A 15935-nucleotide genomic window follows, 5' to 3' on the forward strand; every position below is an offset into this window, starting at 1 on the left:
TTGAAAACATATAATGTTTTGGCCTCAACTGCTTTCTGTGGTAGCGAATTCCACAGGCTCACCACTCTCTCCTCATCTCAGTCCTAAATGGTTTACCCCGTATCCTTAGACTATGACCCCTGATTCTGGACTCTCCCACCATCGGGAACATCCTTCCTGCATCTACCCTGTCAAGTCCTGTTAGAATTTTATAGGTTTCTATGAGATCCCCCCTCACTCTTCTGAACTCCAATGAATATAATCCTAACCAACTCAATCTCTTCTCATTCGTCAGTCCCGCCATCCTAGGAATCAGTCTGGTAAACCTTCGCTGCATTCCCTCTATGGCAAGAACATCCTCCCTCAGATAAGGAGACCAACACGGCACACAATATTCCAGGTGTGGCCTCACCGAGGCCCTGTATAATTGCAGCAAGACATTCCTGCTCCTGCACTCGAATCCTCTCGCTATGAAGGCCAACATATCATTTGTCTTTTTTACTGCCTGTTGCACCTGCATGCTTCCCTTCAGCGACTGGTGTATGAGAACACCCAGGTCTCGCTGCATATTCCCCTCTCTCAGTTTATAGCTGTTCAGATAATAATCTGCCTTCCTGTTTTTGCTATCAAAGTGGATAACCTCATATTTATCCACACTATACTGCATCTGCCATGCATTTGCCCACTCATTCAACTTGTCCAAATCACCCTGACCTCTCTGCATCCTCCATAGCACCTGGAATTAATAGGTCACTAGTAAGGGACAGGAAAACTGCGAGTTGCTGTCAGGTCAGGAGCTGAAAGGGACTTTACAAAGAGAGAAACACAGTGTTCAGGTTCAGAGAGATGTCAGTGTTCAGTCAAGGGAGTAGAAGGGCACCTTGGTTTTTAGACATTGAGAATGTTACTGGACCATATTTTGAAGAGTTATTTCCTTTCAAATGGGCACAATGACCTATTGGAGAGTTGAAGAGGACGCTTGGCACAAAGTCACCAAACATGTGAATGCCAGCATGGGGTATATTGAAATTTTTGCTTGCTGAGGTGTTGTGGGGTGGAAGATCCAGCACTTCAAACACTCATCCATGGAACCAGCTATCTTTGGGGCCTGGGATACAAGGAAGATGCCCTAGATGTGCCCTGAATGGCATGGTACCTGGTAGTGGTGTTAAAACTAAGGGATGCCCCCTGACCCCATGCATTTTGGTGGGATCAATCACAGAGGTCCCAGGTAAATACATCCCAGCCTCTCCTCCGCCTCTCACGCCACACAAAGTAGATAATTTGGTGCCAGAATGATGACTCGCTATCCATGGCTAAATTTGAGAGAAAAAGTGGAGCAGCTAGAAGTTACCTGTGCCAGAACGTCTGCAGCCCACTGTGGCAATGGGTATTGCAGTATAAGCTGCTACCCCAAGATTTATTGAAATCTTTTTTTTGTGTTGTTTGAAAACCTCCTCTCCCTTTTGTGCTACGTTGACTGTCTCTGCCTCAACAGAAAATAAGTAACATCGAGACCGGGGGCTGAATTTTAAAAGCCCTTTGAGGACAAGCTGGGAGGCAGAAAGGCTGGCAGAATGGCGTGGGAAGGCCTTGGGGCCATGCCATTTTGCCTGTGGCGGGAAAGGTGGCAGATTGGCCGCCTGCTCGGAGCTTAATTGAGCCAATTAAGTGCCACTTCCTGCCTCCCGTGGGCATTTATCCCACGCGGGAGGGCCTGCTGCCAAATGGGGAGGCTGCAAAGTTAACCCTGGGAGCCTCCCTGTGGGCTCTGGGAGTGGGATGAGGGGAGCTTCTTCTTTGGGCGCTCCATGGCCCATAGAGAGGCCAACCCCCAGCGGCACCCTTGCGGTGATGGCACTGCCTGCCTTCAGAGATCCCACCTCCGATTGCCAGAGTCTGCCTGCCACGTCTCCAGACTCCACTTACCTTTCCTTGAGGGCATCTGGCCATCAATGCACCTTATCCTGCAGGTGCAGCTCCAGCAATGGCTGCTGTTAGCAGCGGTGTCTGCTAAGCTGTCAGCCCTCTGATTGGGCCAGCAGCTCTTGGGGGCCGGCTGCCATCCTTAATTGCATGGTAGCCTGGGCGGCAACCACTTAATTGACCACTGCCGGCAATATGCTGCCCCAGGGTCCCACCGCCGGCCGAAACTCCCGCTTTTGGTCGTAGCGGTGGGTCTGTTGTCTCCGCTGAAAAATTCCAGCCAGGGTTTCATTTTTGATTCGTGGAATATGCCACTGGTATCGTGGTTCCCATTCTGTAAAGTTCCTTTCTGTTATCTGACGGGGATCATTTTGTGATTATTATTATGTGACGGAAATATGTGTACTTATAAAAATGAGCTGCATCAAAAAGAAAAGCTTGCTTCGATGCTGATTTTCACGAGATTTTATTTATTTTTTATTTATTTAGAGATACAGCACTGAAGCAGGCCCTTCGGCCCACCGAGTTTGTGCCGACCATCAACCACCCATTTATATTAACCCTACACTAATTCCCTATTCCTACCACATCCCCACCTGTCCCTATATTTCCCTACCACCTACCTATACTAGGGGCAACTTATAATGGCCAATTTACCTATCAACATGCATGTTCAGCTTGGGAAACAATCTAGGGCTAAATCATGGTACTGACTGCTAAAACTATAGTGGAGCTTGTCATTTAAGACCACCTTCCTGCTGAGAAAAGCTGGCCTCTCAAAGCAGCTGCTTTCTCATTGGATGGATGTCGCAGGAGGCAACATTGGATGGTACTGACCAATGCAGATTTCTGGGAGTTAATATTTGACTGCAGAAAGACAAAGAACCTGAAATTGCACGTTCCCCAGTCTGCCAATGGAACAAAGCGCCAGCCGCCTGGAATGGAGGATGTGGACTCTGCTCCAAATCCTGGGGATGTGTTTATTTAGATAATCAGGACAGAAATGTGCCGCAGTGTTCAGATGCCAGATAATTCTCTGTTTTTCTTCATCCTGCTCTTCTTTTTATTTGATTCTATGGCTGTAATTCCTCAATGGACTTTGATCCTGTATATCTGAATTGTAACCTGACAACACACAAGCAGTTAGTTGAAACTGGTCATTAATTACACATAGAGCTTGTTCAGCAGGTGGCCATTCATTGGATGTAAAAAAGAACTTTCCCAGACACATGTCTGTGGTGGCTTATGAGGGTCCAAATCAAGGGTCTTCAACCATTTCCTTAGTGAGAGCTACTTCTGATAAATGAAAAATATCACATGCCACTTCAACATTATTGAAAAAAATGAATAGATAAATGCAAACTAAATATGAAGCTATTATAATTACATTGTAGTGTTCATGTTAAATGTAAGAAAAACTAAACTAAACTTTATTTCAATGTGATACTTGGCACTGCATGCAAGCCTGGTCAAGAGATCATTGTTCTTGCCGGTGTCCAGACTCCCAGCAACGGTTTCACTGAGTGGTTGGTGTCTATTTAGCAATGTCATCTCCACTGGAATCTACCTGCCTTGAGAGTCTCAAATTGGAAATTGTTGGGCCCGACTGGACTGGAGTTAAACCCAGCAGCTTTTCCCAACTGCACTCCAGCTCAAACTGATGCACTTATAGCTTTCTCTGAGTGTGTCCATTGCACTGTTCCTGAACAGCACTGAACAAAGAACAAGAACAAAGAACAGTATAGCACAGGAACAGGCCATTCGGCCCTCCAAGCCTGCGCTGATCTTGATGCCTGCCGAAACTAACACCTTCTGCACTTACGGGGCCCATATCCCTCTATTCCCTTCCAATTCATATGTTTGTCAAGATGTCTCTTAAACGTCACTATCGTACCTGCTTCCACCACCTCCCCTGGCAGCAAGTTCCAGGCACTCACCACCTTCTGTGTAAAGAACTTGCCTCGCACATCCCCTCTAAACTTTGCCCCTCGCACCTTAAACCTATGTCCCCTAGTAACTTACTCTTCCACCCTGGGAAAAAGCTTCTGACTATCCACTCTGTCCATGCCACTCATAACTTTGTAAACCTCTATCATGTAGCCTCTCCACCTCCGTCGTTCTAGTGAAAACAATCCGAGTTTTTCCAACCTCTCCTCATAGCGAATGCCCTCCAGACCAGGCAACATCCTGGTAAACCTCCTCTGTACCCTCTCCAAAGCCTCCACGTCCTTCTGGTAGTGTGGCGACCAGAATTGCACGCAATATTCTAAGTGTGGCCTAACTAAGGTTCTGTACAGCTGCAACATGACTTGCCAATTTTTATACTCTATGCCCCGACCGATGAAGGCAAGCATGCCGTATGCCTTCTTGACTACCTTATCCACCTGCGTTGCCAATTTCAGTGACCTGTGGACCTGTACGCCCAGATCTCTCTGCCTGTCAATACTCCTAAGGGTTCTGCCATTTACTGTATACTTCCCACCTGCATTACACCTTCCAAAATGCATTACCCCACATTTGTCCGGGTTAAACTCCATCTGCCATTTCTCCGCCCAAGTCTCCAACCGATCTATATCCTGCTGTATCCTCTGACAATCCTCATCATTATCCGCAACTCCACCAACCTTTGTGTCATCCGCAAACTTACTAATCAGACCAGCTACATTTTCCTCCAAATCATTTATATATACTACAAACAGCAAAGGTCCCAGCACTGATCCCTGCGGAACACCACTATTCACATCCCTCCATTCAGAAAAACACCCATCCACTGTTACCCTCTATCTTCTGTGACCGAGCCAGTTCTGTATACATCTTGCCAGCTCACCTCTGATCCCGTGTGACTTCACCTTTTGCATCAGTCTGCCATGCGGGACCTTGTCAAAGGCTTTACTAAAGTCCATATAGACAACATCCATCATCACCCTTCCCTCATCAATCATCTTCGTCACTTCCTCAAAAAACTCAATCAAATTAGTAAGACACGACCTCCCCTTCACAAAACCATGCTGTCTCTCGCTAATAAGTTCGTTTGTTTCTAAATGGGAGTAAATTCCTGTCCCGAAGAATCCTCTCTAATAGTTTCCCTATCACTGACGTAAGACTCACCGGCCTATAATTTCCTGGATTATCCTTACCACCCTTCTTAAACAAAGGAACAACATTGGCTATTCTCCAGTCCTCTGGGACCTCACCTGTAGCCAATGAGGATGCAAAGATTTCTGTCAAGGCCCCAGCAATTTCTTCCCTTGCCTCCCTCAGTATTCTGGGGTAGATCCCATCAGGCCCTGGGGACTTATCTACCTTAATGCTTTGCAAGACACCCAACACCTCCTCCTTTTTGATAATGAGAAGACTAATGGGAATGTTTGAAAGTAGTTAACAGGGGTTCCAGTTGGGTTGAGTACTTACTGAGTTCTGTGAATGTTGGAATGAGTATTTGTTGAATAGTCACAATGTTGGATTGAGTATTTGTTGAACATTCTGAATGTTAGATCGCGTACCTTTGTTTGGATGTGTGAGCAGGTTCTGAGTTTCTACAGTCCAAATTTGTCTTTGCTGCAGTTCAACTGATGATCATTCCTGGCCAGTGGCAGCATTTATTCCTCTAGACATTTGAGTAGACTTCTGCTATTTTTTGCTTTGCTTTTTGATTTTCAGTGAAGAGACGGAACAACTGGCACCGGCATGACTACACAGAGACTGCGGATTGTGTTAAACAGATACAGGCAGGCACACCGGTCTTCATCAGGGAGCTCCGAGCCCGGCAATTTCCCAGGTATGGGAAACCTTTTGTAGTCTGATTTTGCTTCATTTGTGGTTGTGGTATGTTAAAAGGTGTTTGGTAAGGCCTAGCTATTCGTGAATAACGAGAGACTTGGCCCCAGTATTCCTTTCCAGAGTACCTGGGGAATGTGTCACTGGCACTACACAGAGGAAAATGAGGTGGTGGCCTGTTATGGCCAGTCTCCTGCATGCTGTCCTGGGATTTCCAGCATCTCCCAAAGGACTGCAGCAAGGCCTTCACCTGCAATAAGTATAAGCCCAATATTGACATGGTAATAAAGGGCTGTTCCCAGCCCTACTGACTCATTCCCCAGTCTTTTAATCTATGAGTATGTATTTACAGGGGCCAGCCAAGAAGCTGATGGTGGGCCTCAGACCTAGAGCCACCCTCACCTTTTGGAGGAACTGATGGGGCTAGGCAACAAGATTATCAAGACCAAAAAGCTAAGTGTCCTACTGGTTGAAAAGGGACAAATTGGATTTTGGGTCTGTAGTTTTCCTGGTTGCTATTGTGCACTGGAGTTGTCACTGACTAATGTTACTGACCTGGCCACCAAATTTGGGCACACCTCAGTGTACATCTGGTGTGTTGCACCTGTCAGGGCGCAGGGTAGGAGGGGAAGAGAAAAGAAACAAAAAAAATGTGTAGATAGCACATTTCACGACCACTGGACATCTCAAAGCGCTTTACAGCCAATGAAGTACTTTTGAAGTGTCTTAATGTAGGAAAACCCTACGGGAGGGGAGAGGGATGGTAGGAAAATTGGAAAACAATAAGAGACAGAGAGGGCAGGAGAGGTTGAGTCAGTGAGAGAGAGAGGTTTAAAACTTGTTTGGAGTTGAGGAACAGGCAGTCAATATAGGTTAGTAAGAGGGGAAAATTGCTAAATGGGACATGAGTGGACCAACAAGGCAAGCTTTGGAATAATCACGTCTCGAGGTGACAAAAGCATGGGTAAGGGTAAGGGTTTCAGCAGTTGGACTGAGGTACGGGTAGAAGGTGAGGTGTAGCAGTGATGTAAGTGATGGACTGGATATGGGGTTTGAAGCTCAGCTCTGGGCCAAGCATGAAGTCAAGATTTAACACGGTCTGGTGTGTAGAAATCTGATCCAAACTCCAATTTTCTGTTCAGTCTCAATGGGGAGAACATTGCTTTAAGCATGAGATCTATTCAAGCATAGTGGGGACATTACCTTCAAGATCATTCTGCATGCCGTTCTTCCAATTCCAGTCTTTGAACGCCAGACCATAGAAAGGATGGCAGACATATTACCTGCTCCCAACCCTCTGCCAATAACATTGTAACTAACCAGAGAGGTGCAGAATACTGCACAGCATTTATTTCCCTTCAGTCAATACTTGCCTTGAGTTTCCTACTGGAAGCATATGTGAAGTCACAATTCACCATGTATGGGAACATGAGTGTGAATCCATGCCCGACTGCACAGTGAACTGGATGGTTGGAGTGTGGCGTTCCCCTGTTGCCCCACAGTTAGTAGAAGTTGTTTCTCTACTGATATTGGTGAGGTCCATAATGCCTGTATATTTGTTTCTAACAGTGCCAATGAAATTACCATCAAGATGCATGGTGCCCAATTGACGCACAAGTACCTGGAAAAGCATGGGTTTGAATTTCCCATCATGGTGTCCAAGATAGACGGACTTGGAATTGCTCTCCCACCAAGCACCTTTTCTGTCAGGGATGTGCAAGAGTATGTGGGTAAGAGATGGCTGCACCCGGTATTAACACACAATACAGCCACAATCAAAATTCATTGATGCTGCATGTTTGCAGTATAGCCTCTTGATCGTGGATATTGGAAGGTCGGGGTGGGGAATAGAACGTCCCAGAATGTTGCATTCTTAGTGCAGCAGAGGCCAGCCAATGTCAACCACTTGCCACCTAGAGCCCTAACCCTACAAGGTTTGCCCTTCAAGTATTTACCAATTCTCTTTTGGAAGCTATTACTGAATCTACTTCTGTGATCCTTTCATTCCAGATCATCATAACTTGCTGCATTAAAAAAAATCCTCATCTCCCCTCAGTTTTTTTTTGCCAATTACCTTAAATCTGAGTCCTCTGGTTACCACCCCTTTTGCCACTGGAAACAGTTTCTCCTTATTTACTCTTATCATAACCCTTCATAATTTCAATTACCTCTATTCATCTCCTGAGAGCAGAAGGTTAAGGGGAGAATAACACCAGTTGCCCTAGTCACTCCATATAACTGAAGTCCATTATCTCTAGTACCATTCTAGTAAATCTCCTCTGCACCCTCTCCAAGTCTTTTACATCATTTCTAAAATGTGGTGTCCAGATTTGAATACAATATGATAGCTGACACCTAAGCAGTGGTTTATAAAGGTTTAATGTAACATCCTTGCTTTTGTACTCTGTTCCTCTGTTTATAAAACTGTCACGCCAACCTGCTTTGTTGAATGATAATTTTCTTTAATCCACTGACTGGACACCTGAATTTATATTTTTTAAAGAAATTTCAAAAGGAACAGATGACTTTTCTAGCAGCTTAAGATGACCACCTAATTTGCATACGTTGCAAGGCCTGTGAGGTGGAGAGGAAATGTCTGATGATACTAGCAAGAACCAAGACCAAGGAAGTTTAAGGGAACTGCCTGTTCTTTTTAGCAAGAACTGCTAACTACCATGCTTGAATTACTGGGTGACTATCATGCGACAAGCCCCCCCACTCCACCGCCTCCCCATCTCTGGTTTTAAGCTGGTGTTTCTCTGCAGCAGGTTGAGAAGCATCTGGACTCTGACACATGCAGACCCAAGTGGGGGTCCCTCCTCTCTCTCTACATTCCAGCTAGCAAATTGCAAACCCTGCCTGCTAACTGACCACCTCTGCATTCTTCGGCTACAATCAGAACCCCTTTGGCGGAAATCATCCTCATCGCTGTCTCCAAAAAATTCACCGAATCAGTCATCTATCCTTTCAAACTAAAAGCCTCAGGACCACCGAATTCAGCGAGAAGCCAGCCAAATCACCAAACTCCACAGACTGTATATCCCTTTTTTCGATGGACTTCACAATCAACAATCTACCCATCCCCACTTTGTAACCTATTTGTGTATGTGTGTGTGTGAGAGTCAAAGTTGGAGCGTAGTTTATTATTTTACTTAGTTTAGTTTAAGTACAATAAAGTTAACCTCTTTGTTAAACTCAAGAAAACCTGTCTGATTGGCTCTAGTTATGATCATGGCACAGTGGCGCAGTGGTTAACACCGCAGCCTCACAGCTCCAGCTACCCGGGTTCAATTCTGGGTACTGCCTGTGCGGAGTTTGCAAGTTCTCCCTGTGACGGCGTGGGTTTTTGCCGGGTGCTCCGGTTTCCTCCCACAGCCAAAGACTTGCAGGTTGGTAGGTAAATTGGCCATTATAAATTGCCCCTAGTATAGGTAGGTGGTAGGGGAATATAGGGAAGGAGGGGATGTGGTAGGAATATGGGATTAGTGTAGGATTAGTATAAATGGGTGGTTGATGGTCGGCACAGACTCGGTGGGCCGAAGGGCCTGTTTCAGTGCTGCATCTCTAAATAAATAAATCATAGCAAACAAGTAATCAAACACCTACTGAATTGGCCAGTACATCCACTTTTAAAAAAGAATGAAACCTGTTGTGGTCAAACAAGGAGAGGGAAAGGAGGGAGGCCCTCTTCACCTGACCGTAACAGAAATTTGGGGGCTCATGTCTGGGATCAAATCCAAAGATGAACGGGAAATTGGAAGTGAGGAACCAAATTGATCCCTAGCAATAATTTAAAAACATCAATACAGGTTTTCTTGTGGTTTTCAGAGGTAAAATGTCCACATTCGAGGCCAGTACCTTCCTAGAACAAAGTGAAGTAACTTGGGGCAGTTTAAAAACCCTATCCGTTGACCAGTTAAGGAGTATAGCAAGGCCCTTAGAGATAAATATCCATCCAAAAGCTAGGAAACCCGAAATCCTAAAACTTGTGTCCAAACATTTTTAAAATTGACACTGAAGAACGAGAGACTGTCTTAGAGTCAGAAGCAGAGTAACATTAGCTAAGATGCAGCTGGAACAGAGGAGACATCAAAGAAGATACTCTACTCTGGAGAAGGAAGCCTTGGGACTGTTGTCTCGCAAACACTTTGAGGTATATGTCTAAAATGGATATAGAGAGACTGTAGCTTATACCAACCACAATCCTTTGACCTTTGTGGAAAATACAAAACCAGAATGCAAGGCTTTTTTGTTGGAAGCCGGCTTCTGCAACCATCCAATCTAAAGATTATCCACTTTGCAGGAAAAAACAATGTGCTAGCTGATGCTTTATCTTGAGTCTAACTCAGCACAGAATCATCCCCGAAAAAAAACTGAACCAGAACCTGGCTATGACAGTGAGACTGATGTGAGTGTTTGAGGATGAGTGTGTGTGTACAGTTTATTTGTAATTTGCAATTTCATAATGAAATGCTCCTGTTGTCACATTTCATTTCACGTGTTGTGGAGCTGTCTCGCCAAAGTGCTTTGTTGAATGATAATTTTCTTTAATCCACTGACTGGACACACCTGAATTTATATTTTTTAAAGACATTTCAAAAGGAACAGATAAAAGGTGATTTTGCTAGCAGCTTAAGATGGCCATCCTACATTGCAAGGCCTATGAGGTGGAGATGAAATTCTGCTCATTCCAGCAAGGACTAAGACCTAGGAATCTTCAGGGAGGTACCTGTTCTTTTTAGCAAGAAGAAATACACTGCTAACTACCATGCTTGAATTACTGGGTGACTGTCATGTGACAAACCCTCCCCCACCTTCCCAAAGCTGTGGTTTTAAGCTGGTGTTTCTTCGCAGTAGGTTGAGAAGCATCTGGACTGTGACACTTGCGTACCCAAGTGGGGGTCACTTCTCTCTCTCTCTCTCTCTCTCTCCCTCTCTCGCTCACTCTCCATTCCAGCTTGCAAGTTGCAATCCCTGCATACTTCGGCTACAATCAGAAACCCCTTTGGAGGAAATCATCCTCATCGCTGTCTCTAAGAGATTCACCGAATCAGTCATCTATCCTTTCGAACTAAAAGCCTCAGGACCACCGAATTCAGTGAGAAGCCAGCCGAATCACTAAACTCCACAGCCTGTATACCCTTCTAACTCAACCAATGTACCCTGCCCCACTCTAACCTATTTGTGTGTGTGTGAACCTCTAGTGTGTGTTTGTGTCTGAGTGAAAGTTGGAGCGTAGTTTATTATTTTACTTAGTTCGGTTTAAGTACAATAAAGTTAACCTCTTTGTTAAACTCAAGAAAACCTGTCTGATTGATTCTTGTATTGATCATAGCAAGTAAGTAATCAAACACCTACTGAATTGGCCAGTACATCCACTTTCAAAAAAAAAGAATGAAACCTGTTGTGGTCAAACAAGGAGAGGGAAAAGAGGGAAGCCCTTTGACTCCTCCTCACCTAACCGTAACAAAGCCAAGGATTCCATGTGTTTTTTTTTAATGGTTTTATCAACTTATCTTGCCACCTTCAAAAATTATGTATGCACACTCCTAGATATCTGTTCTTGTATCCTGTTTAATCTCCATGTATTGTTTGACCCTGAGCTGATCTTCCAATGCCCACCCTCAACATTTTAAATATCACTGACCATATTTTTTGTCTCCTTAATATTGTCATCCTTGACCCCAGCACCGCTGAAACTGCCATTCATACCGGCAGTTCCAGGCTTGACAAGTTGCTTCCTCCACATCCTACATTGCACAAAATCCTCCTCAGGTATCACCCTTATCCTTATCAACTTCCATTGGCTTCATATCCCAAATTTCCATCTTCATGTACAAATCCTCTAAGGTCTTGCCTATCATACCTCTGAAATCTTGTCTAACCCTACTTTGGAGCTCACACTTTCTGGGCTTGATGCATTTCCCTACACCCTCTCCCCAACACCACCGTCAACAGCACAGCTTTCAACCAACACATTCTAAACCCTGCAATTCTTGGAGACCCCTCAGCCATCTCTTCCCTTCCCACCTCCTCTGACACCTGTCAGCCATCGATCCCCTTCTCCTTGACCTTGTGTACAGCCACTACCCTAACTTACTGGTAAGTGTCGTCTCCCCATCCCTCCCAGGAAACCCCATGGAATGTTTTGCTGTGTTACATCTATATAGGTTGTTATTCGAATTGTTTCACAGCTGTAGTTGGGTGAAGGTTTATCCTTGTTTGAATAGCATGGCTTCCAGATATATCTGAATATTAATTTTTAATCTCTCAAGGTGGTGAGAAGGTGATCGATGTGATCGATGTGGCTCGCCAAGCTGATTGTAAGATGAAACTGCAGGAGTTTGTACAATATTACAGCTCCCTCCATCGAACCAAAGTATTAAATGTCATTAGCTTGGAATTTTCTGATACAAAGTAAGTTGCTTTGTGGCTGGATATTTGGAAATGCGGCTGTGCAGTGTTAGCATGTGCAATGTAAAGTACCTTTAAAAATGTGTGAACACGTGGCTGTGTTCTGTGCCAACATAGAAGGAGGCTATTCGGCCTGTTGTGTCTGTGCCGGCTCACTGCAAGAGCAACTTACCCAGTCCCACTCCCCTGCCTTTTCCAGTAACCCTGCAAATGTTTTCTCGTTAGATAATTATCCAATTCTCTTTTGAAGGTCTCGATTGAATCTGCCTCCACCACACTATCCAGCAGTGCATTCCAGATTCTAACTACTTTTACTGCGTAAAAAGTTTTTTCTTATGTCGCCGTTCCTTCTTTTGCCATTCACCTCCAATCGGTATCCTCTGGTTCTGGAACCTTTGGTCAATGGGAACAGTTTCTCCCTATCTACTTTATCCAGACCACTCACGTTTTTGATCAAATATCCAAGTGAATATGTGTTTATTTATATAGCACCTTTCCCCACAGGTCTTGAAATTTTTACTCTTTAGTGTGCGTTTTTGGCCCTAACAGGGTCCCTGCCCTGAGGTTACCCAGGGTGGAGTCTGATCCCTGACCCCAGTAGCCTTTGTATGGGTTAGAGTCATAGAGTGATACAGCACAGAAATAGGTCCATCGGCCCACCGTGTCTGCATCGGCCATCAGTTGGGGTTGTGTCTGATGGGGGAGGAGTTTGGGAAGGTTGACAGGGGAAGCTGGGGAAGAACCTCTGCACCCTGCTCCCACTACCTCGCAGTGCTGTGAAGGCACATACCTTCTTCTCGAAGCTGGCCTCGACTCTCTTCAGCTGTTTGGTTTCTGGAAACTCACTGTAAAACCTGCAAATCAGGTTAAATCAGAGGCTGATAGCCTCATTAAAATATTCAAACTGCTAACTCCCATAGTCGTCCCAGTGCCATAGAACAGCAATGCTCAGCACTATTTGGCATCTTTTTGACCTTGGTTTTATTTTACCTGTCATTTGTCTGTGTGACATTGTGTGAAAAGAAAGCCCCTCAGCATTGAATAACTGTCCTAAAAGGTTAGGCACGTTACTGGTTGTGCTGATGTTGACCTCGGCTGCACTATGCTTATTGGCACACTCGCTACACCCTGTAAAAAAGCTGTTGTTTTATTTGTGTATACAGGATGTCGGACCTGGTGGAAGTTCCTAATATTGTTCAGAAGCTTTCGTGGGTGGAGAATTACTGGCCAGAGGATTCATTCTTTCCCAAACCCTGCGTTCAGAAGTACTGCCTGATGGGAATGAAGGACAGTTATACCGACTTCCACATTGACTTTGGGGGAACCTCTGTGTGGTACCATGTACTGTGGGTAAGAAGCTCTAGCGGCAAGCTTGCCTTGTTGTTGAAAGCAAGAGCTCCCCACCCAAATTCACCTTGACACTAAAACCCCACCCAGACACTCTTACTCTTTGGTATCCTGCGGTCAGCTCCTTTAGGGTAGGTGCGGGGGGAGAGTCAGCATGTTGAGGGGAGTGGGGAAGAGAGTCAGCAAGTTCAGGGGAGGAAGAGAGTCAACAAGTTCAGGGGAGGAAGAGAGTCAGCACGATCGGGATGGGGGAAGAGTGTCAGCACGTTCAGGGGATGGGGGAAGAGAGTCAGCACGTTCAGGGGAGGGGGGGAAAGAGAGTCAGCACGTTCAGGGGATGGGGGAAGAGAGTCAGCACGTTCAGGGGAGGGGGGAAGAGAGTCAGCACGTTCAGGGGATGGGGGAAGAGAGTCAGCACGTTCAGGGGATGGGGGAAGAGAGTCAGCACGTTCAGGGGAGGGGGGGAAAGAGAGTCAGCACGTTCAGGGGATGGGGGAAGAGAGTCAGCACGATCGGGATGGGGGAAGAGTGTCAGCACGTTCAGGGGAGGGGGGAAGAGTGTCAGCACGTTCAGGGGAGGGGGGAAGAGAGTCAGCACGTTCAGGGGATGGGGGAAGAGAGTCAGCACGTTCAGGGGAGGGGGGGAAAGAGAGTCAGCACGTTCAGGGGATGGGGGAAGAGAGTCAGCACGTTCAGGGGAGGGGGGGAAAGAGAGTCAGCACGTTCAGGGGATGGGGGAAGAGAGTCAGCACGTTCAGGGGAGGGGGGAAGAGAGTCAGCACGTTCAGGGGAGGGGGGGAAAGAGAGTCAGCACGTTCAGGGGATGGGGGAAGAGAGTCAGCACGTTCAGGGGATGGGGGAAGAGAGTCAGCACGTTCAGGGGAGGGGGGAAGAGAGTCAGCACCTTCACGGGATGGGGGAAGAGAGTCAGCACGTTCAGGGGAGGGGGGGAAAGAGAGTCAGCACGTTCAGGGGATGGGAGAAGAGAGTCAGCACGTTCAGGGGAGGGGGAAAGAGAGCCGGCACGTTCAGAGGAGGGGGGAAGAGAGTAAGCATCATCAGAGGAGTGGTAGAGGGAGAGAGCACCTTCAAGAGAAGGGCAGTTGGGGTAGAGAGTCAGCACCATCAGGAGCAGATGGTGGAGAGAGTCAGCACCATCAGGGGCTGCTGGTGGAGAGAGTTAGCACCATCAGGGGCTGTTGTGGGAGAGAGTCAGCACCATCAGGGGCTGTTGAGGGAGAGAGTCAGCACCATCAGGGGCTGTTGTGGGAGAGAGTCAGCACCATCAGGAGCAGTTGGGAGAGAGAGTCAGCACCATCAGGGGCTGTTGGGGGATAGAGTCAGCACCATCAGGGGCTGTTGGGGATAGAGTCAGCACCATCAGGGGCTGTTGGGGGAGAGAGTCAGCACCATCAGGGGCTGTTGGGGGAGAGAGTCAGCACCATCAGGGGCTGTTGGGGGAGAGAATCAGCACCATCAGGGGCTGTTGGGGGAGAGAGTCAGCACCATCAGGGGCTGTTGGGGGAGAGAGTCAGCACCATCAGGGGCTGTTGGGGGAGAGAGTCAGCACCATCAGGGGCTGTTGGGGGAGAGAGTCAGCACCATCATGGCTGTTGGGGGAGAGAGTCAGCACCATCAGGGGCTTTTGGGGGAGAGAGTCAGCACCATCAGGGGCTGTTGGGGGAGAGAGTCAGCACCATCAGGGGCTTTTGGGGGAGAGAGTCAGCACCATCAGGGGCAGTTGGGGGAGAGAGTCAGAAGCATCAGGAGCTGTTGTGGGAGAGAGTCATAAACATCAGGGGCTGTTGGGGGAGAGAGTCAACACCATCAGGGGCATTTGGGGGAGTGAGTCAGCACCATCAGGGGCTGTTGGGGGAGAGAGTCAGCACCATCAGGGGCTGTTGGGGGAGAGAGTCAGCACCATCAGGGGCTGTTGGGGGAGAGAGTCAGCACCATCAGGGGCTGTTGGGGGAGAGAGTCAGCACCATCAGGGGCTGTTGGGGGAGAGAGTCAGCACCATCAGGGGCTGTTGGGGGAGAGAGTCAGCACCATCAGGGGCTGTTGGGGGAGAGAGTCAGCACCATCAGGGGCTGTTGGGGGAGAGAGTCAGCACCGTCAGGGGCTGTTGGGGGAGAGAGTCAGCACCGTCAGGGGCTGTTGGGGGAGAGAGTCAGCATCGTCAGGGGCAGTTGGGGGAGAGAGTCAGAATCGTCGGGCAGTTGGAAGAGAGAGTCAGAATCATCAGGCAGTTGGGGGAGAGAGTCAGAATCATCAGGGCCGGTTGGGGGAGAGTCAGATCCATCAGGGGCAGTTGGGGGAGAGAGTCAGAATCATCAGGGGCAGTTGGGGGAGAGAGTCAGAACCATCAGGGGCAGTTGGGGGAGAGAGTCAGAACCATCAGGGGCAGTTGGGGGAGAGAGTCAGAATCATCAGGGGCAGTTGGGGGAGAGAGTCAGAACCATCAGGGGCAGTTGGGGGAGAGAGTCAGAACC

General features: G+C 47.2%; 1 protein-coding gene across 5 annotated transcripts in view; it reads left to right on the forward strand.

Moving 5' to 3' along the window:
* Positions 1-15935, forward strand: part of LOC137379766 (lysine-specific demethylase 7B-like) — a 306451-nt gene that overhangs the window by 8064 nt on the left and 282452 nt on the right. For all 5 annotated transcript variants that reach the window (XR_010976905.1, XR_010976904.1, XM_068051124.1 and 2 more), the window contains exons 3-6: positions 5566-5683; positions 7252-7412; positions 11958-12099; positions 13260-13446. Coding sequence is in view for 3 of the 5 variants with exons in the window: in XM_068051124.1 (XP_067907225.1) it covers positions 5566-5683; positions 7252-7412; positions 11958-12099; positions 13260-13446 (608 nt within the window). In the remaining 2 variants the exon portion in view is untranslated. The remainder of the gene's footprint in view (positions 1-5565; positions 5684-7251; positions 7413-11957; positions 12100-13259; positions 13447-15935) is intronic.

The sequence above is a fragment of the Heterodontus francisci genome, chromosome 18, assembly GCF_036365525.1.
Source record: "Heterodontus francisci isolate sHetFra1 chromosome 18, sHetFra1.hap1, whole genome shotgun sequence".
Classification (NCBI taxonomy): domain Eukaryota; kingdom Metazoa; phylum Chordata; class Chondrichthyes; order Heterodontiformes; family Heterodontidae; genus Heterodontus; species Heterodontus francisci.